Source organism: Phoenix dactylifera, chromosome 11 (assembly GCF_009389715.1).
Source record: "Phoenix dactylifera cultivar Barhee BC4 chromosome 11, palm_55x_up_171113_PBpolish2nd_filt_p, whole genome shotgun sequence".
Lineage (NCBI taxonomy): Eukaryota > Viridiplantae > Streptophyta > Magnoliopsida > Arecales > Arecaceae > Phoenix > Phoenix dactylifera.
In genome coordinates this window covers 24490615-24513284 of record NC_052402.1, presented here as the reverse complement: position 1 = coordinate 24513284, position 22670 = coordinate 24490615, and the positions used below count along the sequence as shown (strand labels likewise).

Sequence of the window (22670 nt, the reverse complement as noted above, 5' to 3'; positions counted from 1 at the left end):
TTTCTGCAATCTGAAGTTTCCATAACACTACAAATAAAAAAACAGCCCCTTTCCATGATTGTTAGTGATGGTCATAATACTTATAATGAACATTAGTTTACATAGATTTCCCTAGATCAAAATAATTTAGAAATAAAAAAAACAAAGTTGCAGATGACAACCAATAATAAAAAATAATAGCAATATTCACAAAACTCATTATCTATCCAAAAAAAAAAAAAAAACTTTCTTCAGCTGGTGCAAAAATGACTCAGAATCTTAGGTGGGCCAGTCTCCACTGCCGCAGGAGAAACCCTAATTCCAGAGACTGATATATTATATTACTCCATTTTAAAAAGACCCACTCCTTTTCTCTCTCTAACAGTGGGGAAAAGAGAAAGAAAAAGTGGGTAATATATTAAGAAAAAACGGTGTGGAGTTAAAAGCCCCCGATATTAATTAATTAGCTGGATTTTAGAAGCATTTGGGGTCCACGAGGCACTCATGGCCTTTTGGCGGGGAAAGCCTCCAGTATAAACAAAAAAGCAGCGAACGGAAACACCAGCAGCCCATTTTCCGATGCTCCCTCTGTCTCTTGGAAGGGAGGAGTTCTAGGGTTAGGGTTTCCTTGTGAATTAGGGTTCTTGTTTCTTTGTTCTTTCCTACTGGGATTATTGGAAGATTCTTTTTCTTCTCTCTCGAATGTATCGGGCGGGTTGGGATTCAATGGCGGGTGTTCGCGGGCCCGCGCCGTTCATTGAAAGCCGGAAGCTTTTCTAGATTTGGTCCCTCGCGGCGGCGGAGTTGTTACCCTCTTAATGCGCGAACCCCATCTTCTTATCTCGGAGAAAAAAAAAGGTCCCTCCTTTTCTTGTCGGTATATCTCTAATCCCTTCTAAAATTCGCCGGTTTTAGCTGTTTAAAGCTCGAATCTCGGGAAAAGCTGACGTTTTTTGCTCTAATCGCTGTTAAAACTCCCCATTGCTGGTTAAAAAGAGGATTTTTTTTATTTTTCCTTCTGCTGGCAGAGGATTTCTATTCGTGTAAATAGAAGAATGCCAGTGATTTCATTGTGTAGCAAATGCGCGGCGTTAGATTTCATTGAAAAGGCACCATTTTTAGGGTTGGTCTTGTCCAATGAGAGCTTCGGTTTAATACTCTTCGCTGGTTCTTCCCACCCCCCTGTCTTAGCTTGACATGCTTCAGCTGTTGGTTGATTAGCAGCATTTTTTGGGGTTTGAAGAGAGTTAGAGAGGGAATGATGGGGCTCTTTAGAAGACTGTTGGTGGTATTTCTTATTGTAGTCCCTTCCTTGGCGCAGCTCCCCTCGCAAGATATCATAGCCCTCCTCGAGTTCAAGAAGGGGATAACCCATGACCCCACTGGCTACATCTTGGAGTCGTGGAATGAGGAGTCTATTCACTTCAACGGCTGCCCTTCATCCTGGAATGGCATTGTGTGCAACGATGGAAATGTGGCAGGTGTTGTTCTCGACAACCACGGCCTCTCTGGCAGTGCTGATCTTGCTGTGTTCGCCAAACTTACAATGCTCCTTAAGCTCTCGATGGCCAATAATAACCTCTCTGGGAGGTTTCCTGGCAATGTGGCCGCGCTCAAGAGTTTGAAGTATTTGGATATCTCCAACAATGCATTCTCTGGGGTGCTGCCTCAGGATATTGGGGTGCTTCGGAGCTTGCAGAACCTGTCGTTGGCCGGGAACAACTTCTCTGGGCCTTTGCCTGACTCTATTGGGGGGCTTGCCTTGATTGAATCCCTGGATTTGAGCCACAACTCTCTCTCTGGTCCCTTGCCTTTGTCATTGAAGAGTCTTAGGAGCTTGGTTTCGTTGAACCTCTCATACAATGCTTTCACAAAGAAGATACCGACTGGGTGGGAAGGGATGAGCAGTCTGGAGGCATTAGATCTGAGCTGGAACCAATTGGATGGTGGCATTGATTGGAATTTTCTCATGGACTCGAGCGTTGTTCATGTTGATTTTAGTGGGAATTTGCTCGCCAGTTCAAACCCAAACGAACTAAAATTTTTGTCAGATATTTCGGAGACGGTTAAGTATTTGAATGTGAGCAATAACCGACTGACCGGTTCGCTGATTGAAGGAGTCGAATTGTCTACTTTTGGGAATTTGAAGGTGTTGGACTTAAGTTATAATCAATTATCAGGAGACCTGCCAGGCTTTAATTATGTCTATGATCTCGAGGTTCTAAGGCTAGGGAACAATGGCTTTTCTGGGTTCTTACCAAGTGCGCTTCTGAAGGGGGATTCTCTGGTTTTAAGTGAACTGGATTTAAGTGCAAACAATCTCTCAGGTATGTGGATTTAACCATTGAAACTTAAAATGTTAATTACAATTATATATCTTGCCTATGATTGCTCAATCAGTAAGATTGAATACGCTTTTTTGTACAAGGACTTAAACATTATACTTGAGCATAATGTAATCTACAATATGATATATGTAGGTCATTTCTGGGGTCTGTCCTCAACTTTAGGAGTTATTTTTCTCTTCATATTAATTTCTTAAAATTTCCTTTTCTAGTATATTCAAACATAGACATAATTTACAGTGGGCACAAATTAGTTTAAATTAGAATTTTAGGTTGGAAAGTACTTATGAATTATTTTCATTTATAGTTCAGTTACTTTTTGCTGATCATATGAAACCATTATAATTTGGTTAATATACAACATATGTCTCTTCGGAGACATCTGATAAAATTGGTTAATACACAACATATGAATGATCAGTTGGCTTCTCATTTTAGTTGCATCTTTTGGTATTACTGTAACTATTCTGTACGTGTTTGACTATAAGGTTTGTTTTGTTATGTGAATATGTAAGCTAATGGAATATATTCACTTGGTGAGAGACTATTTTAAATTTACTCCTTTCTGATCTTCACAAACTCTCACCTCGTATTCATTTTCCATTTTAAATATGAAAGTAATCATGGAGTTTCTTTGGAGAAAGCAAAATAATCTGCGGGGCCGGGAGGGAGATCACCTTGTAAGTCTGAATGATTTGGAGTATGTGAACTAAAGATGTAGTAGGTTGGAGAAAGTGGTTAACAGAAGAAAGAAGATATCTTCACACTCAAACAGATGCAGAAATTTGAAGTATGATATATTTTATCAGTTGCAGAAGGAATTGTAAGAAGTTTAGTTATATGAGGCTATCTACAAGAATCTGTCTATGTATACATACATGTCAAGCATTGTGGGGAATACACAGATGCTTGGGGGCTTCCCTTCAAGGGAGCACATAATGAAATGAAATTGAGAATCATTTGCTGCTTATGTCCTCAGCTTATGCATTGGAATTTTATGTTTAGGGTTCCTCCAATATTAGACTCCTCCATTCTGTCAGACTGGCTATGGTCAAGAAAAGCATTACAAGCTTGGAAAATTTTCAAACCCTTCAACTTAATTGAGGACGACGAATCAAACATCAGTTTTAAAAAATTGCTCCATCTTTTATTTGTGATTATACTATATGAAAATATATAGACAATTCAGTCTTACTCCTTAACTGAAGATTGTAATATTGGGCTTCATAAAAATTTCAGATCCAGTCATTGTTTAAAACAATTCTCTTTAATATTTCATGGGCCTAGGTGGTATCTTATGGTGTTGATGGGGCAAGGGTTTCTAAATACTTAGGCATGCGAATGGATTTATTTATAGTTCCTGCATCAGCAGTGATATTTTTTACTGTGTCAAGTGGAAGCTTGTCCACATCAAACACAAATACTAGCAGCCTTGGAGAAAGTGTTCTTTGGGAAAATAGAGTAGTACAAATTTCACTGTTTAGTAGGGAAGATTAACTATCGGCATATGTTTTAATTCAAAATTATTTAACTTGGTTTTTGTCTGTAAAGCCACTCACTGCATGCGGGGTGTGACTTAAGGGAAAAGTTGTAGATAAACGATTCAAAACAAAGCTCAAGTAACTTGAGTCATTTTTTCCTCGTTTTTTGTTAACAATTTGACATCTCTAGTGACATCATTCAATCCACTTGGTTTTCACTGCAGACTGACATTTTCTTCTGTTCACCTTGCAGGACATATTAATATGATCACTTCAACAACTTTAAGTGTCCTTAATCTTTCATCTAATGCTATTTCTGGGGAACTTCCATTGTTGACAGGAAGCTGCACAGTTTTAGACCTATCAAAGAATCAGTTCACTGGAAATTTATCTGTAATTGCAAAATGGACGGATAACCTTGAATATATTGATCTTAGCGAGAATCAGTTGATGGGACCCATTCCAGAGGTAGCCTCACAGTTTTTACAACTTAATTACCTCAATGTCTCCCATAATGCTCTAATCAACACCATCCCAGAAGTTCTTGCTCAGTACCCCAAGCTCACAGTACTTGATCTGAGCTTTAACCAATTAAGTGGTCCTATTCTAACTGACTTGCTGATGTCATCCACATTGCAAGCGCTTTATCTCCAAAACAACTTACTTGTGGGTAGCATAATGTTCTCATCATCTTCATCCAGGAAGCCCAACCTTGTTGTGCTTGATATTTCTGGCAACCGTTTTAATGGCAGTTTTCCTGATGATTTTGGCTCCTTGACCGGTCTGCAAGTGCTTGATGTTTCAGCAAATAATTTCTCTGGTCCTTTGCCACCTGCTGTCACCAAACTAATTTCCCTCACTTCCCTTGACATATCCAGAAACCACTTCATGGGCTCCCTGCCAGCAACTTTGCCTGGCACCCTTGTATACTTCAATGCTTCTTATAATGATCTATCTGGAATTGTCCCAGCAAACCTGAGGAAGTTCCCAGATTCCTCTTTCCATCCAGGAAATTCTAGGTTACAATTTCCTGGTGGCCCACCTGGATCTGGCAGTGCTCCACCTGGAAGTCCTGGTCACAAGCCAATCAGACCTTTAGTTAAAGTTGCAGTTATTGCTGCTTGTGTTCTTGCTGTGGTGATTCTAATCCTTTTAGCAGTTCTTTTGTGTCATAAAAGCAGTTCAAGGAGATCTCAATCAGAAAAGGTTTCAGATAAAAATGTTCAGAGGTGGACCTTGCCAAATACTGCAGGCATCAAAGGCAGGGAAGCTGGTGGCGCATTGGTGGTCTCAGCTGATGATCTTATTGCTCCAAGGAAAGGTTCTTCATCTGAGATAATTAGCCCAGAAGAGAAAACGGCTGCCATGTCTGGCTATTCACCATCCAAGACCAGCCGCTTCTCATGGTCACCAGATTCAGGGGAAACATATCCACAGCGAAATCTCGGTAGATTGGATGTCAGGTCACCTGATCAGTTGACAGGTGATTTACATTTCTTGGATGAGACAATCAGACTAACACCAGAGGAATTATCAAGGGCACCAGCAGAAGTATTGGGAAGGAGCAGTCATGGGACTTCGTACAGGGCGACACTAGATAATGGTGTGTTCTTGACGGTGAAGTGGCTCCGAGAAGGGGTGGCAAAGCCAAAGAAAGAATTTGCTAAAGAGGCAAAGAAATTTGCAAATATTAGGCACCCTAATGTTGTGGGGTTGCGAGGTTACTATTGGGGACCCACCCAGCATGAGAAGCTTATCTTATCAGATTACATTTCACCTGGAAGTCTTGCTAGCTTTCTTTATGGTATGCTTTCGCTATCCTGGTGTACTAACTCCCCCATAACTTGTTTAACATTTAATTATGATGGTTAAATTTGCATGCCGGGAAATGTTTTCTTGGGAAAATGAAGGTGGAATACACATATTCTTCTTTCTCCAGAGAAGAAATTTCGATAAACAAACTAACAAACCAAGAAGGGTGTTTATTTTACAGGGTGTTTCTTTCTTTTCACTTTCCAAAAACTTGTGGTAGTCGTGTCTCACTCATCTGAGTAACACATTACTTTTCCCGTTTCTTTACTTGGGATGATTTTTGCATCCAGTAGCAGATGCTAATGTTGATACCTTGTTTAGCCTGAAGTTTTTATTGAGGGCAAATACTCAGCAGGATAAATTATATGAAATGGCGGTTTCTAGCTATGTGTTTTTGTTAGTAGTTTTCTTTTAGAAGATCAGTTTTTCCCCTTTTTCTTGTCCGTTTCTTTTATTTTGGTTTGTTTTTGAGGAGTGCATTTAGTTTTCTGAAACAGCTCTGTTTGTAGAACTCCCTTAATGGTTTGAGAAAAATAAAGGCAACCTTTCTGACTGTGGTTGCATGCACCATTACTGATACTGCAGACAGGTAACAGATGTTTTGGTATGTTCTGGTTTTGGGTGAGAATTCTTTTTTCATTTGATTATCTGAATATCTATTTTTGTTCTACCATACTTCAATAGAAGCTTTCTTTTAGCCTCAGTGATATCTAATCCTTGAAAAAAAAAATCTCATTAAAATAGCAAAACTGAACCTACTTTACTGTTTTACCATTATGAAATCACAATATGAACTTGTTATTTGATCCATTACTTTCAGATAGACCTGGAAGAAAAGGCCCTCCATTAACCTGGGCTCAGCGGCTTAAAATAGCCGTCGATGTTGCACGTGGCCTGAACTATCTCCATTTCGACCGAGCTATCCCGCATGGCAACCTCAAAGCCACCAACATACTACTGGATGGCCTCCACCTCAATGCTCGTGTCGCAGACTACTGTCTCCACCGCCTGATGACCCAGTCCGGGACCATCGAGCAGATGCTGGATGCCGGTGTGTTGGGGTACCGTGCCCCAGAGCTGGCGGCATCCAAGAAGCCATCTCCATCCTTCAAGTCAGATGTTTATGCCTTTGGGGTGGTGCTGCTGGAGCTCCTGACAGGCAGATGTGCTGGGGATGTCATCTCAGGGGAGGAGGGAGGTGCTGACCTGACCGACTGGGTGCGGCTGAGGGTGGCAGAAGGCCATGGTTCAGATTGCTTCGATCCAGCCATGGCCCCGGACATGGCGAATCGAGCAGCTGCCAAGGGCATCAAGGAAGTGCTAGGGATAGCTTTGAGATGTATTCGCCCGGTTTCAGAGAGACCGGGTATCAAGTCTGTGTACGAGGATCTTTCATCCATATGAGGCTTTGATTGAGCCCCGTGTGTAGCACTGTTTTTTGGTAAATGCGAGTGCTGGCCTCGCCTTGATGCCTGGCAGGTTGCTTAGCCTGGAGCTTTTTTTCATGGTTCTCATTACTAATTTTACCTGTTTTATGTGTTCTTGTTTTGGAAGGCAGCATTTGTTTTCTTTATAGGTGAGGGCTCTCTTGGACTGAATTCAGTATAGATGTTAAAGCCATGGAACTAGTGAATGCATCCCAATACTGTTAGCTCGCCCTGCATCATGGAATTTAAGGTTTTAACAGCAAATTGGAATGATTGTGTCAGCAAATTCAGAGGCCTTTCTTGGGAGACATGGGAAGGCTTGTGCAGAAGATCTAAATGGAACAGCCTTGACAGTGATCTTGGCCCTGGCACCATGGAGAGCTATGTATGAGCCATATGTCACAAAGGCTTATACGTTAGTGTGCAGTACTGTCCATCTTGTAGATAGATTCAGAGGTAAATCGCTAGGGGAGCTAAAAACATAAAACTGACTCTTTTTTTTTGTAAAATCAATAATTAAATGGATTGTTTTATGCAAAATCTAGTATTTGTGAACTAATCTGGAAAAAGTCTAAACAATGATTGTTATAAAAGGATATATATAAGAGCTAAAAAGGAGGTACTATTTGAATTCTATTATGTATATTTATTAGCAAATGGGAATCTGTGAAACCATTTCAAAGCTTGGTTCAATCCCTTTGGGACCAATCCAAACATCAGGGATACTAGATTAGAGGCATGGAGGAGGCTGCCTCCCGTTTTTTAGGCAACAGAGGATGCTGCCTCGTGTTGTACAGCCTTGCATAGGAGCCAAATCTTAAAAAAATTATACTTATCAGGTTAAATAAAAAAAAAAAGGGAGACCTCTTAACTATAACATGAACCTTATATACATTTTCCATTCATAAGATGGTTTGTGAGGATTCCGTGCGAACGTATGTTTGGTCCATTTTGATTATTCGCTGGAAAAATTTTGGATAATTGACTAAAAAATCCAAAAAATAACTTCTGACCAGTCATTTTGAATTAAATCCTAGGCTGTGTTATAAATGATATCAAAGCAGAAAATAACAGCTATCATATTTTCAAAAAATTATCTTTTTGACCTTTTCTAAGTTTTTCAGAGTTTCACTCGTCTCCTCTCTTCTTTAAAATTTTTTAATTAAATCTCTTAAGTTTTTTAAATGATTCAATATGGTGTCAAGCCCCACTTGCCATCCCTTTTGAATTTCTAATCAGGACGGGCTCCGGTTCCGTTGCCCAGCTCCGTATAAGAAAAAGACTTCTGTAGGCTTCAGTCCAGAGGGGCAGCGATCTCTTCGGATTGGTCTCCTAGGTCCCAACTCCTACCCCGAGCCCCCCTCGAATCACTTTGCTACCAGGGCTTACCGTTGTTGGAGCAGAGCTGCGGGCTGCTTGGGAGGGCTTATCCTACGCGAGAAGGGTTCTTGGCGCCGCTCGGATGCATCTCGAGGGAGACTCTTCAGTGGTGATCGATTGGATCCAGGGGGTGGACAGGTACGGTGATGGTCATCCACTCCCCCTTGAAACTAGGAGACTGGCTCAAGAGATGGGTGATTTTCATGCTACACATATGTACCGGGAGGCAAACAGAGCAGCTGACTGGGTCACCTCCTACGTCGTCCGGCATTCCGAAGAGTTTCTTTGGACATCAATAGCTGATAGTTCCACTTCGTTGTTCTCTTTACTTTCTTTTAATATAGCTGGATGTACTGAAGTTAGAGTTATATGGACTGCCATTTTCATCAAAAAAAAAAAAAAAAATCACTTTGCTCGTACATGGTTTGGCGCAGCACGTTCCCACCCCCCCCCCAAATTGTTCGACGAGGTTCCTCTGCAAACAGTCTTATGTTTTGGGCCACCAGATGGCCGGAATGTGCCACTCCCATTAGGTTTATGGGTACACTAGTCAGAAATCATTGCTTTAATTCGGCCGAGAAGTGTTACAATAAGATGATCCCAAAGGGATTTCTTTGAGCTCGTTTATATACTCCAGGTTCATTTCCGGTTTGTGCCAAGTGAAGAATATTGAGCTTGTTGAGAAGCTCTTAATAGGTGTGGATAGATTGGGTCTTTCCTGGACATTTGGGCTTATAGCATTTGTTTGAATTCTTTGTGCAAAGAGAAGAGGCTGAATGATGCTCTCCGAGGTAAGGCTAAAACGGATTGTATACAGTTCTAATACTGAAATATTTATTTTTGTATCTATATTTTAAAGATTAGCTATATCCATATTTTTTATCTAAAGATATAAGTTAGATATTATTTGGATATAAATCGAATTCTAGTAAAATTCAATAATAAAAATTATTATTATTAATATAAGTATAATGATGGGAACATAATTTACTATGCAGATCATAAGTGAAATTAAGGACCTAATGCATAATTATTAAATGCAGACCGACCTGGCCGTGCAAATCGCTAGTTTGACATAGTTTTTATTAAAATATCAAACATCAGAAATTATTTAAAATAAAAATAGAAAAATATGAATAAATTGTTCACATCAAATACTAACATTACTCTTTAATTATAGCATAAATTAAAATAATAATAAATTACCTATTTTTAAAGATTTTGTAAGAACAACCATGTATAAAAGTAGAAACACACAAAAGTTAGTGGTATTTTAAATACTTTTAACAATTAAGTTTTGAATAAACTGAGGTCTTGAGAAAAATCAAGTAAACCGAGATCAACAGCGAGACAACTTGCCCGAACACTTGATGAATTTAAGGGATGTAATTGAAAATCTTTTAACAAGATGAAAAGTAAGTAAAACCGAAGAACACTTGAGAGGTCAAAAGGTTTTTGTTAACGTACAAGGGGTGGCAGAAATCATTATAATGACCGTTATAATGGTTGTGATGCTATTATTTGAAACTATGATCAATATGCAAAGCATGTCAGCGGAAAAAGGAAGAGCACAGTTAGCTGATGTATCTTCACAAAAATTATCTAGGATACAGGGAAAGAAATTCAGCACCAACTCATTGCTAGAAAAATTGTAAGTTGGCCAAGAATTATTAGCAGCGGGACACTAGCATCTTTGAAAGTGAGTGATTTTAACTGATACGAACCAAACAAGTTAATAGTTTTCCTGCATTTTGCCTGACAGCAAGGACTTCTGAGTCAGCCTCAATGAAAAACAAGTCAATGACAGTCTCTGATCTTTGAAATTTCAGTACTTGATCTCGAGTAAACCTGTAGGTGATGATTAAGAGCAAATGGGTTGATTGTTTACTTTGCATGACCCTCAGATGGAAAATATTAAAAAGGTTTCACACCAAATACCGTAGCAAGGAAATGTCATTATCAACTCAAAAAGTTTGGATTACTCCTCCAAAAATCAAATTTCTGCAACAAGGCACTGGGATATTGTACAAAAAGGATGACTGTAATCTTACAGAAAATAAAACTTGGAACTTAACCAACTCTAATTAAAATAAAATATATCACCAATACCCCAAGCCTCACATACAATAGCACTGGTAATGGATCACAATGCCCTTGCATTGCAGCAGGTGAGAAGGCAAGACACTGCAGATGGACCTTTGAACATGCATTATACTTGGCCCTCCCCTCTAGCAGGACACTACCACTAAAATCACCTCAGTATGCTTCTAGACTTTGATTTTGTAGCTGCCTCAATGATTCTGTACATCCACCGGTCAAGCATTCCTGTTTGACATCAACAGAAAATATTTTACTAATGGCAGCATATAACCTTGTTTAATAACAATAAATAATCAAGTAGAAAGAAGATAAAGTATGGTGTATGCAGCAGACCACCACAGATGCAGTCCTTGACCACACTGTATTTATATATAGTCCATGACATATGGGCTGAAAAGGCAGTCCACCTAATAATATGGCTGCAAATGCAGTTCGCTTAGCATAGTGCAGCTAAGCATGCAACAAATTTCACCTTGTGTGGCTGCATAATTAGCTCTTTTAAAGGATGCTTGGATGTTGGAATCAATTATTTGCAGATTATGGATCCAGGTGGAATTTTATTGTTAGGAGAGGTGAGAGCAAAGTCCAAAGGAATCGGGGAAGATCTTCATCATCCCGATTTTTGTGTGTAAAATAAATCACCTCTCAAAACATTTATCCCTAAAAACTAGGATTAATAGTTCCATCGGAAGGCCCAATCCCTCCCACTTCTCCTCCCGTTCTTCTTTCTAACTACCAAATCTCCTTGGGCTTACTGCATGGCCTCGCACCGATAAGATCATCTGGCATCCAAAAAGGCACTTAGCATTTTCTGAATCACATATATGGTCCACTTTTAAGTGGGCCAATACAAACGGGATGGATTCTGGCTAATGGTTGGGTTGGATGTGGCTTTCAAGTAAACTAGATATGTATGTATTAATTATACTAATATATTAATCATTGTTTTTATTTCCAAGAATGGATCACCTGAGAAAGAGAAAACTATTCCCAATTATCATTTTTAAAAACCTAAGATGGCCTATGTCTATGAGGAAGTATAAAAGGTTCATGCTATAACATATAATGATAGCCCTAGTACTACTTCCTAAACACTTACTATATACTTCTAGTAATTTTTCTTTAACCTTCCAAAACCAAACTCATATCAATATCCTCCTACTTGTTAATAATTCTACAATCATTCTTGTATTTGTAATCAATTTCTTTCAATTCTAGTCCCCCAAATTTTTTTAATCAAATCATGAGTTGTGCTCCGACAAAATAATTTCAAATACTAAATCTTGGTTATGATCCTAATGTCATTAACTTCAAATTTCATATATTTACAAATAAAAGCAAGCTTTAAAAATATATCTGATGACACAAATGATAAAAGAAATTATCATACTGAATATGATGGTATCGCAGTCTAGATTCATAGGCCTAATGAGTAATAAGTCCATAAAAGGAGTGGACAAAAGTAAATAAAAAATGATAACTACGATGGCATGTGACATTAGATAGTGATAAGTAGGTAGCTAAAATACCAACGCCCAGGTAAGCCTTCAATTCAATAGCTCTATATATATATTAAGAATAACAATGACAGGAAGAGAGACAGAACAATTCAATACCAAATTATTTTGACCACATTGATGTGGTTAATCGCATTAGTATAAGGAAATTTACTTCTTCTGGGAGTATCAATTACCTTAATCTGTTTTATCATCTTCCTATGCCTCTTCATACTGTATGGCATGAGAAGAATAAACCAGGAAAAACCAAATGCATTCTTTTTTCCATGTTCAGGAAGCAGTGGTAGACCCAAAAGGGTAGATAAAAGAGGGAGAAACTACTCTGTTGTTGGTTTATCAGTTTGGTATTGGCTTCAAGGTGGGTAATGGAGACAATGAGAACTACGAGGTAACTGACATAGACCTTCCTAACCTTGAGGTTACTTAATACAAATTATTCTAGCTGTATCTAACTTTAGGTCCCTAGCTTGGGACAGCTCCAGAGTAGAAGTACTCAAGTAAATCCCTGGCTCTCCTTGAGAGGAAATAATAAAATGAGAAACTCAGATAATTTCACCTCGTTGACATCAGATATCAAAAGGGAAAGACTGTAGGAACTTCCAGCAGAAGTATGTTTTCCACTACGTGCATAAGGGGATAATTCTTGGACATGTAGTAGAAGACCATGAAGTTCCAAAGTCTCTAGAAATCCAAGAATATGCCTGTTTGAAGCTATGCAAGGATTCGACCTACCATTAAATCTGACAGACAAGTGGCAAAAGAGGTGGTTGGAGTTTGTAATTTTAGAGGTGGAGAGCACAGGACCATCTGCATGAATATGTAATAAAACCAGTTGTGGCTAGATAAGTGTATGTATGAGATTGTGAAGCCCCACCATAAATGGAAAGCACCTAAGTTCCTCCTACAAACTACAATTAGAGAATCAAACTTATTCTCGGTAGATATTTCCAGAATTAGAATTTATAATGCACCAAGTTTGTCCATTCTAATTGCCGACAACTTCCAACTTATAAAGGAATCCTCTTTCCACTAGAAAAAAATTTCATTGCATACAATTTCTAGAAGCTTCAATTTTAAACATAAACATCTAATTCCAATATCCAACCCTTCAATTAATAAAATATATTTTGCCTGAAGCCCTAATGAATGTGAATTGACAACTAAAGCTCCCATGAAGTAAAATATTAAGAAAAAATTATGCAAGTAGATTAAGTCACATAGGTCAGATACAGCCTACCTGCACCATAGTTCATAAGGAACTGGTAAACTGGCCTAACCTCTCATTTTTTGGGGTTACTCGTTTGGACACTTACATTTTAGTTATTTTTTAGAATACTATAATTTTTCCTTGGGATCCAGCATGAAATTCCTCACTCCCTTCTTAGCACATACTTGACATTCATTAGAAAAATATTATCAGATAGTACTTCATATGTATGTCTATGAGTGTGAGCATATACACATAGATTATGATATATATGCATACACATGTATGCATACATACCTACTTATATGTACATACATAGAGGAAATGGTGTATACATATATACATATGTACAGGGAGTGATTATAGTACACAGAATATAAAGAGAGGATTTTATATCCATCATAAAATTCAATTTTAGTGGTTGCAAAATGAAAACCTACACCATCACATATGATCTAGAATACTTAAGACAACTATAAATAATTCATATATTTTGAAGACCCATAACCTACGTTCAAGTCATCCAGAAAGCAACACACCATATTCTACCATTAGAACTATTAACTATAAATAATGCAAGGCTGTGATGCATGGGCAAGAGGTTTCCAGAACATCTGATTTTTCTTTTTTTTTTAACAGACATTGTGGACCTTATAGACCACATCCAATGGCTTAAACTTTCATTTTGCAACTCAGATGACTAAATTTTGTACTGGGTGTAAAGTCCTCTCTTTACACCCTGTGTATTATAATCGCAAGCACACATATGTATGTGTGTGTGTGTCTATATATAAACATGCTCACAAAGACGCTTGGCTACATGTTACAAAGGATTATCTACTCCTAAAGAAGTAGCCCATGCAGCCAGCTGTCACAATATGAAGATTTTCTTGTTTCTTTTAGTTATCCTGCAATTTACCACTCGGCTATGTAAGCACTTCCCTAGGAATTTCCCATCAGCATCCTAGATTTTTGGTAAATGAATCGAAACTATATCCCAACAGATATCTAGAAAATAATATGATTTACATATAACACGAAAAAGACACCTTCCCAAGGATCAACCTAAATCATTCCAAATTTTGAGTCTGCCATCATGATCTCTTCAATAGGGTTATAGCTTGTAACTTTCTTTAGATTTTAGTCTACATATGGAGCCTTCATATACCAGTTCTATTGAGCAAACACATTGCATGTGAAGCACATGCAAAATGGCCATATACTCTTCATGTTTTCTTTCAAAAATGAAAAGATCCCTTTGCAAAATTTCTGCTTGGCCTTACCATCACAGCCCATCCAAGTTATTTCTATATTGTGGGGTGTATTTGATCAAGTGCAGCTTGCTTGGTTATGCAAATCTATTGGAAGTAGAAGGGGGACTGTAGAAGAGGTCTAAGGGGAAGGATGGGCGCTGCGGAACAGTTGATTGGAAGAAAATTTTGGTTTTTGAAAGGATGCTGACAGGAATAGTAGTTATGCTCCATCATTCTACTATTTTTAGTTTTGATTCTACACATTCTGCTATCAGATAACATAAAGACATGCACAGTTTAAAAAACTGAATTGATCAAAGACTTAAAAATCATTAAACTTGCGTATTACATTATAATCTCCCACAATTCTACAGCTTCTTATTCAATCACTTTATAAGTTGTATGAAAATCTCTTGTCAGTTGCAATTTATGAAACAGCATTATGACCAAGCATCACAGTAATCACACATATAATGAAAGAACAACAGTCAATGACACACAAAGTTTACATTGGATAACTATCAGATGTTAAGTATCAAATGAACTGCAGGCTCCAGAGATGTTTATTAGATAGAGACAAGGACCTGTCAGAGCAAATGTACCACCAAGCACCGCACAAAGACGAGTAATAAAATGAAGAAAACTTGGGCGCTCCTCTTTTATTGTCACAGTGATAGGGGAAAGATCATACAAGAAGTAGACAGCTGTATCATGGGAAACGAGATAAGTGATGTTACAGAGAAAATCAGATAACGAATATATGGTTTCTACATGTGAATTAGAATACCAACCTGGCCAGGACCTTTCAATCTCACGCAATGGAATGAAGTATTCTGTGACAGAAAACTGATTTGTAGGCAATACTGCCTTTGAAAGATATCTGTATTCCGTTGGAACGATCTGTATCAAAAATAACATAAATTTTCCAGCAAATAATACTATTGTGCAATTGCTGATTAAACTCCCAAACAACATTGCAGGAAATCCAATACAGCTAGAAGACAGAAGGCTCTTATTGGAAACAACAACAATCAAGTCATGGCCTGACACTGCCACCAAGTAAAAGACATCAGAACACTTCCTACTGCCTTATATGATTTTGTTAACTGAAGAAAATCAATTATTATATCTTATCCCAGTAAGGCAACCATTTGTTAAGAGAACAAAGATAACTCAACCAAGTCTTTTCAAATCGCTATGCTCCACAAATAGTACAGCTAATTCAGCCATAATAGAATGCACAAGCATTTCATGAAATTAAAACTTATATGCAATCTGCAAATTTGCACGTCTTTAATCAACTTGTTGAAATGATAGGGTATTAAAACTGATCCTATTGATAATTAAGATATAAATTGCTCGAGATCAAAAGTCTAATAAAAAAACAAAAATTAAAGCTGGGAGTGAAAACCCATAAAAGAGATTAAAGTTTACCTTGATATAATATTTGAAAGTACCACTTGTATCATGCAGGATTCTCGTAGTTCCATCAAGAGGATTATGAATCCCTGGGTATGTTGGACCAAATGACAAATCATGAATCACATGACTGACATTTACGTCTTTTAATCCGTCAAAAATCTGTACATGGAAAATGAAATTACATAAGATAGTCCTACAATTGACAAAGCAAAGATGCATGTTAATCAAAACAAGAGAGAAATCTAGCACACTTCAATGCATAAGAGAGCAAAGACTAGAAACAATAAAACACGTTGGAACTTCATTCTTGAAAAGATGATGGAAAGGCTCATAAAAGTACAAACACGCAGTGCATGCGTACAAATTTTCATGTGAATGCACATACACAGATGGAAAAATGTATCTGAAACTAAAACCATCACCGCAAAATAGAGTGGTTAAATAGCATCAAGTCAGATAAGAATCTGAACATTTCAGCTTCCTGATGAGCTATACAACCTCGTCCGTTAATCTCGTCCATTCCCCCAATTCGATGGATCTAAATATCACTTGAAGTTCACTTAAAAGCTCTGGAACAAGGAATTTCAGAGAGGTCGTAGTGTTTAAATGCAACGCCATTAAAATTGTGAACCAGGGTTGGCCCCAGTGGTTACATGCCTCCGCTTAGCGACCGGATGTTCTGATTTCAATTATTGGATGGGTCATCTCTAAAAATTTGGACTTGAGTAATAGTATTACAGGCAGGCCTCCCTCCCTTTCTCTAAGAAGGAAACCCCGTAAATTTTTTTTCCAAGAAAGGGAGTAGAACTCATGGATTTGCAAGCTGGTCCATGCCAGACTGTTCCCCATGGCATGAATAGTGCTAGGGCCAGGTTGGCACAGGGCACAAGCATTACAAGGTATTGAACTGCCAATTCTTATGAGCTTGTAGGAGAATTGACCCACGCTAGTTTGATATGCTCAACATAAACCAGCACTGAGACTATGAGTACCTAAACACCTCTTTTTTCCTTCAATTCTTTCCTTCATTTTCTTAAAACTTTGGAAGGCAGGGAGGTTGTTTTCTTGAAATAAAGCACTTGAGAACCTTCTCATTACACTGTGTTCTGGCAATATTTGCTGTGTATTCTGACCAGGCTATGTTCTATTTTTTGGTGCAATGCATCACTAGGGTGTCTTACTATGCCATGTTATCCTAAAATATACACTGCACAGTCATCAGCACTCAGACGTGCCCTGGATTTTGCTTCTAGGATAGTGACTATTGATTTTAATTCTCATTTTTTGCGTGAAACAACACCTAAGAGCCTTAGAGGTTTAAAATGGTTGTAGTTTTCCCCTTTTTATGAAAAAAAAGGGCCCATGTTTTATGCATAAAACAAATATATGAATGAAAAATACATGCTGGTCTATCAATAGCAGTCATTAGGCCCCTTCAAAGTACAAACAAATATGCTTGCACACATGCATGCGCAGCACACACAAAGAGAGGGAGAGAGAATTCACTTCTTGGGGGGGTTCAACTATCAAACATGTCTGTCATACAGTCATATATAGCACAATATGACATTGAATCCTCCTGCTACAATATTCATGCCCTTTACCATCCTACCAATTCTAGTGGAAAATAAAAATGAATGTAATTTAATGACATTATCCACTGCACCTGAAAAAATTTGTTGCTTTGCTAACCAAATATGCATGAAGATAATGCATCATGATTCAGCACAAAGATTTCAGATGCATTCATTTTGCACATTTCTAGGGAAAGTAAATAATTGATTAGTGAAGGTTTTAGATAATTAACCTGTTGAGCAACATGAATGCTTAACCCATGGACTGAGATATGAAAGTTCCCAGCAACCCTCTGCACATCTAAAACCCCATATACCTGAGTAGAAGGATGAGCTAGTTGGTTGGTATTTAGCAGTGTAAGGCTACAAAGCATAAAATGTTCATAATGATACAATTAAACAATATAATAAAAAAAAGGGACAGCATACTCGGCATCCTTCACCATTCTGAATTGCATGTTTTACATTCTTAATCATCTTTTCAGCATCCGAGCCAAAACCATGTTCATGTTTCTCTTGAGAGGAATCCTCATGATGATCATTACTATCATCTGTACAAAAATTCAACAAGGAATTAGGCCTCGATTGGAGGAGCTATTAGCAGTAGAGCTTTTAGAAGTAGAGCTTTTGAAAGTGAAGTAGAGCTTTTTATAAAAAGTTGTTTGCTGTTTGGTAACTATATTTCTAAAGTGTTGTAGAACTTTAACATATATTTGGTAAACAAATTAAGAAAGTACTTTTAATATGACAAAATGATTATAAAGGACATTACATAGTATTATACAACAGAGCATAATAAAATATAATATGTATTAATACATAAATATATGATATAATATAATATTAATGTAATGTAATATAATATAATATTATTATAATATAGTAATATAATATTGTATACTATAGCATAATAATTTAATATAATATTAAATTATTTAACATAACATATCAATGTATTATGATATAACGTAATACAATATTATATTTATAGTATAATACAATAATAAAGGTATAAAATATTATAATTATTAGCGTAAATTAATTGTCCATCCTCTCGAAAATTGTGGCATAATATAACATAATATTAAATTATTTAACATAAGATATTAATGTATTATGATTTAATATTATATTATATTATATTATATTTATAGGATAATACAATAATAAAGGTATAAAGAGACATTTTGTGCAATTATTACATTTTATTATGGGTATTTTGGTCCATAAAGAAAAAAATATTATAACTCAAAACAGTTTTCCGACAATTCCTAAAAAGTGCTTTTTCAAGCTCCAAAATGGAGTTTCTCCCAAAAAGCTGTTTTAACTTTCTGAAAAAGCTAAAACAACTTTCTAAAAATTTTACCAAACACCTCTATTTTATCTAAAAATGCTTTTAGAGGGCCAGAAAGTACTTTTTGGCCCTCCAAAAGCTCCCCCAAACCGAACCTTAGTAATTTATACAAAAGCTTTTCTCAATGCCAAAATCTAACTGCATGCTTCTTTTACTATATAACAAATTTAGTCTAGGAAGGCTACAGTACAAGTAGATGACAAAATTGAAATATATGATACACAAAGGAACCAGTGTGAAAACTAGAAAAACTATCATTCAAAAAATGGTTAGCAAGCTGCTTGTTTGAAACAAATTATCAAAAATAATGATAGACACGAAAAAGCAAAATTTCCTTCCAAAAAATTCGGTACCGCCCCGATCCGTCCGGTTTTTCATGTTGGCAACATATTCTACTCCAAGATAATTGGGTTTTTCATGTATATGTAGTGCCATAGATAGGTACATAGAATTTAAAAGAGATTCTCAAAATGCTATAGCTAGAAACAAAAGGTGCTCTAAAACTCATGCTAACTCTGAAAATATGCAGGCTAGTTTTTTGCTGCAAGATGATAACCAAACATTTCCTCTCTCTCTCTCTCTCTCTGTGTGTGTGTGTGTGTCTCTGAGAAAGTAGAAGGTTAAAATCACCACCTAGTAATATTGTGAGGAAGGGAATCAAACCTTGGTCTCTTGTATCAACATAAAGAGATTGTACCAACTCAGCCAGTTGGCACCATCATAATAACCACCCTGTTTTGATGGCCAGATAACATCAACACTCAGTTATGATAACAAACCTTGGTCTCTTGTATCAACATAAAGAGATTGTACCAACTCAGCTAGTTGGCACCATCATAATAACCACACTGTTTTGATGGCCAGATAACATCAACACTCTGTTATGATAACAACAACTCTGTATGTTACTACTGCCGGAAATAAACCAATTAAATGATTGACTCTGCTTATGGTGTATGCAGAAGTGCTTCCTTTATATTTGGCCTTGGTAGCAAATCAGGCAACGGTGTTTCTATTATATGACTATAATAGCACCATGACTCTCGCCATGCACATTTATGCCTAAAATTATTTTAAAAAAAGAAAACACCGACATGTATTGGAGTCAAAGATGGCATAGTATGTGCTTTGTTATTTCTAAATGTGCATGTGCAACATATGTAAGGTGCATCAGATAAGCTCTTTGCTTCTCTAAGAAAAAAAGAGAGCAACCAACCAATTTTTAGATCAAAGCAAGGTATCTCAGTGATTCAATGAACTCGCATCAACTTTTAAGTCAGCCAACAGATCACAAATGCAACCTGAGTAGTCAACATAGGAGTAGATAAATTCATGCAGTCACACAGCACATAGCTCGAACATTACTCGGACCAGAATTACAAAGGGTTAAATCCTCATTAAAGTGACCATATATAAATTCATATTCATAAATAAAAAAAAAGTCATCCAGTCTTTCTGTAATATGTAACAACAATTACTAACCTTTTTGTGGGTTTAGTAGGACCCTAAAATTATCTATATGCTTTCATAATTTTGAAACAAATATGCACTACAATGGGGTCTACTTATTTCTCAGGTAGGAGCCATCATTTAGATTGTATACAGATACTATTATATAAATACAAAGTTTACTAAAGGGCAACCCAGTGCACGAGATTTCCATCATTGCAAGGCCTGGGGTGGGTTAGATGTACACAGTCTTACCCCCGCATGCAGAGAGGTTATTTCCATAATGTAAGTACAAAGTTCAACTTGGGTATTATAACTGTCACAACCTTAAAACCATATATCCAAATTGAGCATAATACACATGCCTATATAGGAATCATTGTGGCCCCCTTTTGCGAGAAGGGGCAAAGAGATGCTATATAAAGATAAAATCCAGTTCAACATGAAAGAACTGATTTATTAGCCAAAAGTTTTCTATTGTAGGCTATAAATATTAATGTTGGGAAGGAAATTACCATGCTTGTGAGCAGAGTGCTCCTTTTCAACAAGATCGGACAAGTACTCAGTGCCAATAATGTGACCCTCTTTACTCATGCGAAGCTTCATTTTTGACATCAGAGGGTTAGCACAACAACCAGTGGCTATAAATTAGTATTAGTTGTACAACCAATGCTACAACAAATCGTAAATTGTAAATGAATTTAGACAAATAAAGAATGTTGAGATAATTCCACAATAATACTTTAATAGATATCAAACAACATTCCTTAAATTATCTGCTCCAGAAATATTATTTGATGATGAAGAGTTATGTGCAGCTTTAACATCAATGACCTGATATGACTTTTATTCTACACGATGACTTAATAATCTTCAAGTATCACATATATCCAATAGGCTTCTATATAATCAGCAGCATGTGTTAACTCAGCATAGAATTTCATACACAATTTTATGATTATCATATAAAAGACACACAAAAGCGATTTTAAGAATTGTGAAAAAATCAGAAAACTTAAAAATGACTGTAAATGACAAAGTCCTCAAAAAGAAAAATGCAGCTCCTCTAATATTATTGCATTAATTCCCCCACCTGATAAAGTTTCTTTCGATGTCAATTTTACATTTCATCTCCACCCTCCCATAGAGCCTATTACATTCTCTTTCTCTAAATGAGCATGATTCTTGTATGTTCAAGGTGAAGTAAAATAGAGGAGTAAACAACCTTAATTTGGGTGGAGTGGATTCATGTTTTTCCCATATTTCCATAAATTATCAAACCTTAGCCACCAAATTCTAAAAGTGATCGGTCCCCATGCAACTGACACTGAAAGAAAAAAGAAAAGATCCATATTTACAATAGCTCTACATTATCAACACCACAAGCTCTTTCCTCTTTATTAACCCTTTAACTTTAAGCTCCTTCCCTTCAACTATCCACCTCCTATCCCTCTAAGAGAATGAAGAATTTGCTCTACAGGTATCCTTCATCTATGTGTGCAGCAAGGTGAGCAGGCTTGTGAAAATTTATGTTTTCTTCTAAATAACCATAAGGCTATCCATGTTGACGGATTCCAGATAGGCTGGCCTCAAAACTAGCAATGTGATCAATTAGAATACCTAAACAGTTGAATACCTCCCAAAAGACTAAAAGTACCATCAGATTGAGCAGTCCACAATACCATCCGTCCACTTCCTTACAGTAAACAACTAGAGTTTATATGAGAAATTACTATCAACAAATACCCTTGTGACTTTGGCTTAATATCGCAAATGGAAGTATAGCTCATGTAGCTAAGAGACAAGTGTAAAAGATGAAATAAAACGGTAAGATACAGGTTTAGATTGCTTCATGCATCGAGTATCAAAACTACAAACAGAAACAAAGTTTGCTCTGCACAGAAAGAATCTACATAGAAAGAAATAACATTCTTACCTTCCATATGTTTGTATCCAAGTCCACCTCATGTTTGCCAGACATGTCAATAGCGTCCACGCTCAAGACTATTTATAGTTATCAAACAGCACAAAATCAAGTTTTAGCATACAAAAGCAACAAAAAGAAGGGAAAAAAGGAACAGAAGTATTAAGCATGTCGAGGGAATAGAAGCATTAGAAAAACATACAACTAACCTTCACAAGGTAATGCGGGGAATGTCATGTTTATATGAATTGGAAGAGTTTCTCCTCGTTTCAGATCTACAGACATCTGCCAGTAACATGCAGGTGCTATCAAAAAATAACCTTAAAATAAAGGTGGGACTATTCTAATAAAACAACTTTCCTAGTAAATTCCCACTAAGCCATATCTCACAAATGAATACTTTCATTATTCTCACAAATGGACTCACTAAGGGTGTGTTACAGCAC

At 37.0% G+C, this 22670-nt stretch overlaps 2 protein-coding genes across 5 annotated transcripts in view; one reads left to right on the top strand and one right to left on the bottom strand.

Moving 5' to 3' along the window:
- Positions 1-474: 474 nt before the first annotated feature.
- On the top strand, positions 475-7165 carry LOC103710493 (LRR receptor-like serine/threonine-protein kinase GHR1). Of its 3 annotated transcripts, none has more exons than XM_008796214.4 (4): positions 475-856; positions 1008-2306; positions 4059-5609; positions 6438-7165. In XM_008796214.4, exons 2-4 carry the CDS (start codon positions 1238-1240, stop codon positions 7019-7021), a joined length of 3204 nt encoding a protein of 1067 aa, XP_008794436.2. In that variant the 5' UTR covers positions 475-856; positions 1008-1237; the 3' UTR covers positions 7022-7165. The 3 variants fall into 3 exon arrangements, with proteins under 3 accessions (XP_008794436.2, XP_008794435.2, XP_038987883.1); XM_039131955.1 differs by having other exon boundaries at positions 480-856; positions 1301-2306; XM_008796213.4 differs by having other exon boundaries at positions 475-2306.
- A 3182-nt stretch (positions 7166-10347) lies between these two features.
- LOC103710492 (endoplasmic reticulum-Golgi intermediate compartment protein 3) overlaps positions 10348-22670 on the bottom strand; it is a 14651-nt gene continuing 2328 nt past the window's right edge. For both annotated transcript variants that reach the window (XM_008796211.4, XM_008796210.4), the window contains exons 4-12: positions 22434-22509; positions 22237-22304; positions 20816-20900; positions 17927-18048; positions 17731-17814; positions 15936-16082; positions 15293-15401; positions 15086-15205; positions 10348-10749 (exon numbers count right to left, since the gene is read on the bottom strand). In XM_008796211.4, the coding sequence (XP_008794433.2) occupies positions 10676-10749; positions 15086-15205; positions 15293-15401; positions 15936-16082; positions 17731-17814; positions 17927-18048; positions 20816-20900; positions 22237-22304; positions 22434-22509 (885 nt within the window). In that variant the 3' untranslated portion in view covers positions 10348-10675. The remainder of the gene's footprint in view (positions 10750-15085; positions 15206-15292; positions 15402-15935; positions 16083-17730; positions 17815-17926; positions 18049-20815; positions 20901-22236; positions 22305-22433; positions 22510-22670) is intronic.

Coding starts and splice junctions, on each gene's coding strand:
- LOC103710493 (XM_008796214.4), top strand. CDS start 1,238: ATGATGGGGCTCTTTAGAAGACTGTTGGTGGTATTTCTTATTGTAGTC. Junction 2,307..4,058: donor AAGTGCAAACAATCTCTCAG/GTATGTGGATTT, acceptor TTCACCTTGCAG/GACATATTAATATGATCACT. Junction 5,610..6,437: donor TCTTGCTAGCTTTCTTTATG/GTATGCTTTCGC, acceptor CATTACTTTCAG/ATAGACCTGGAAGAAAAGGC.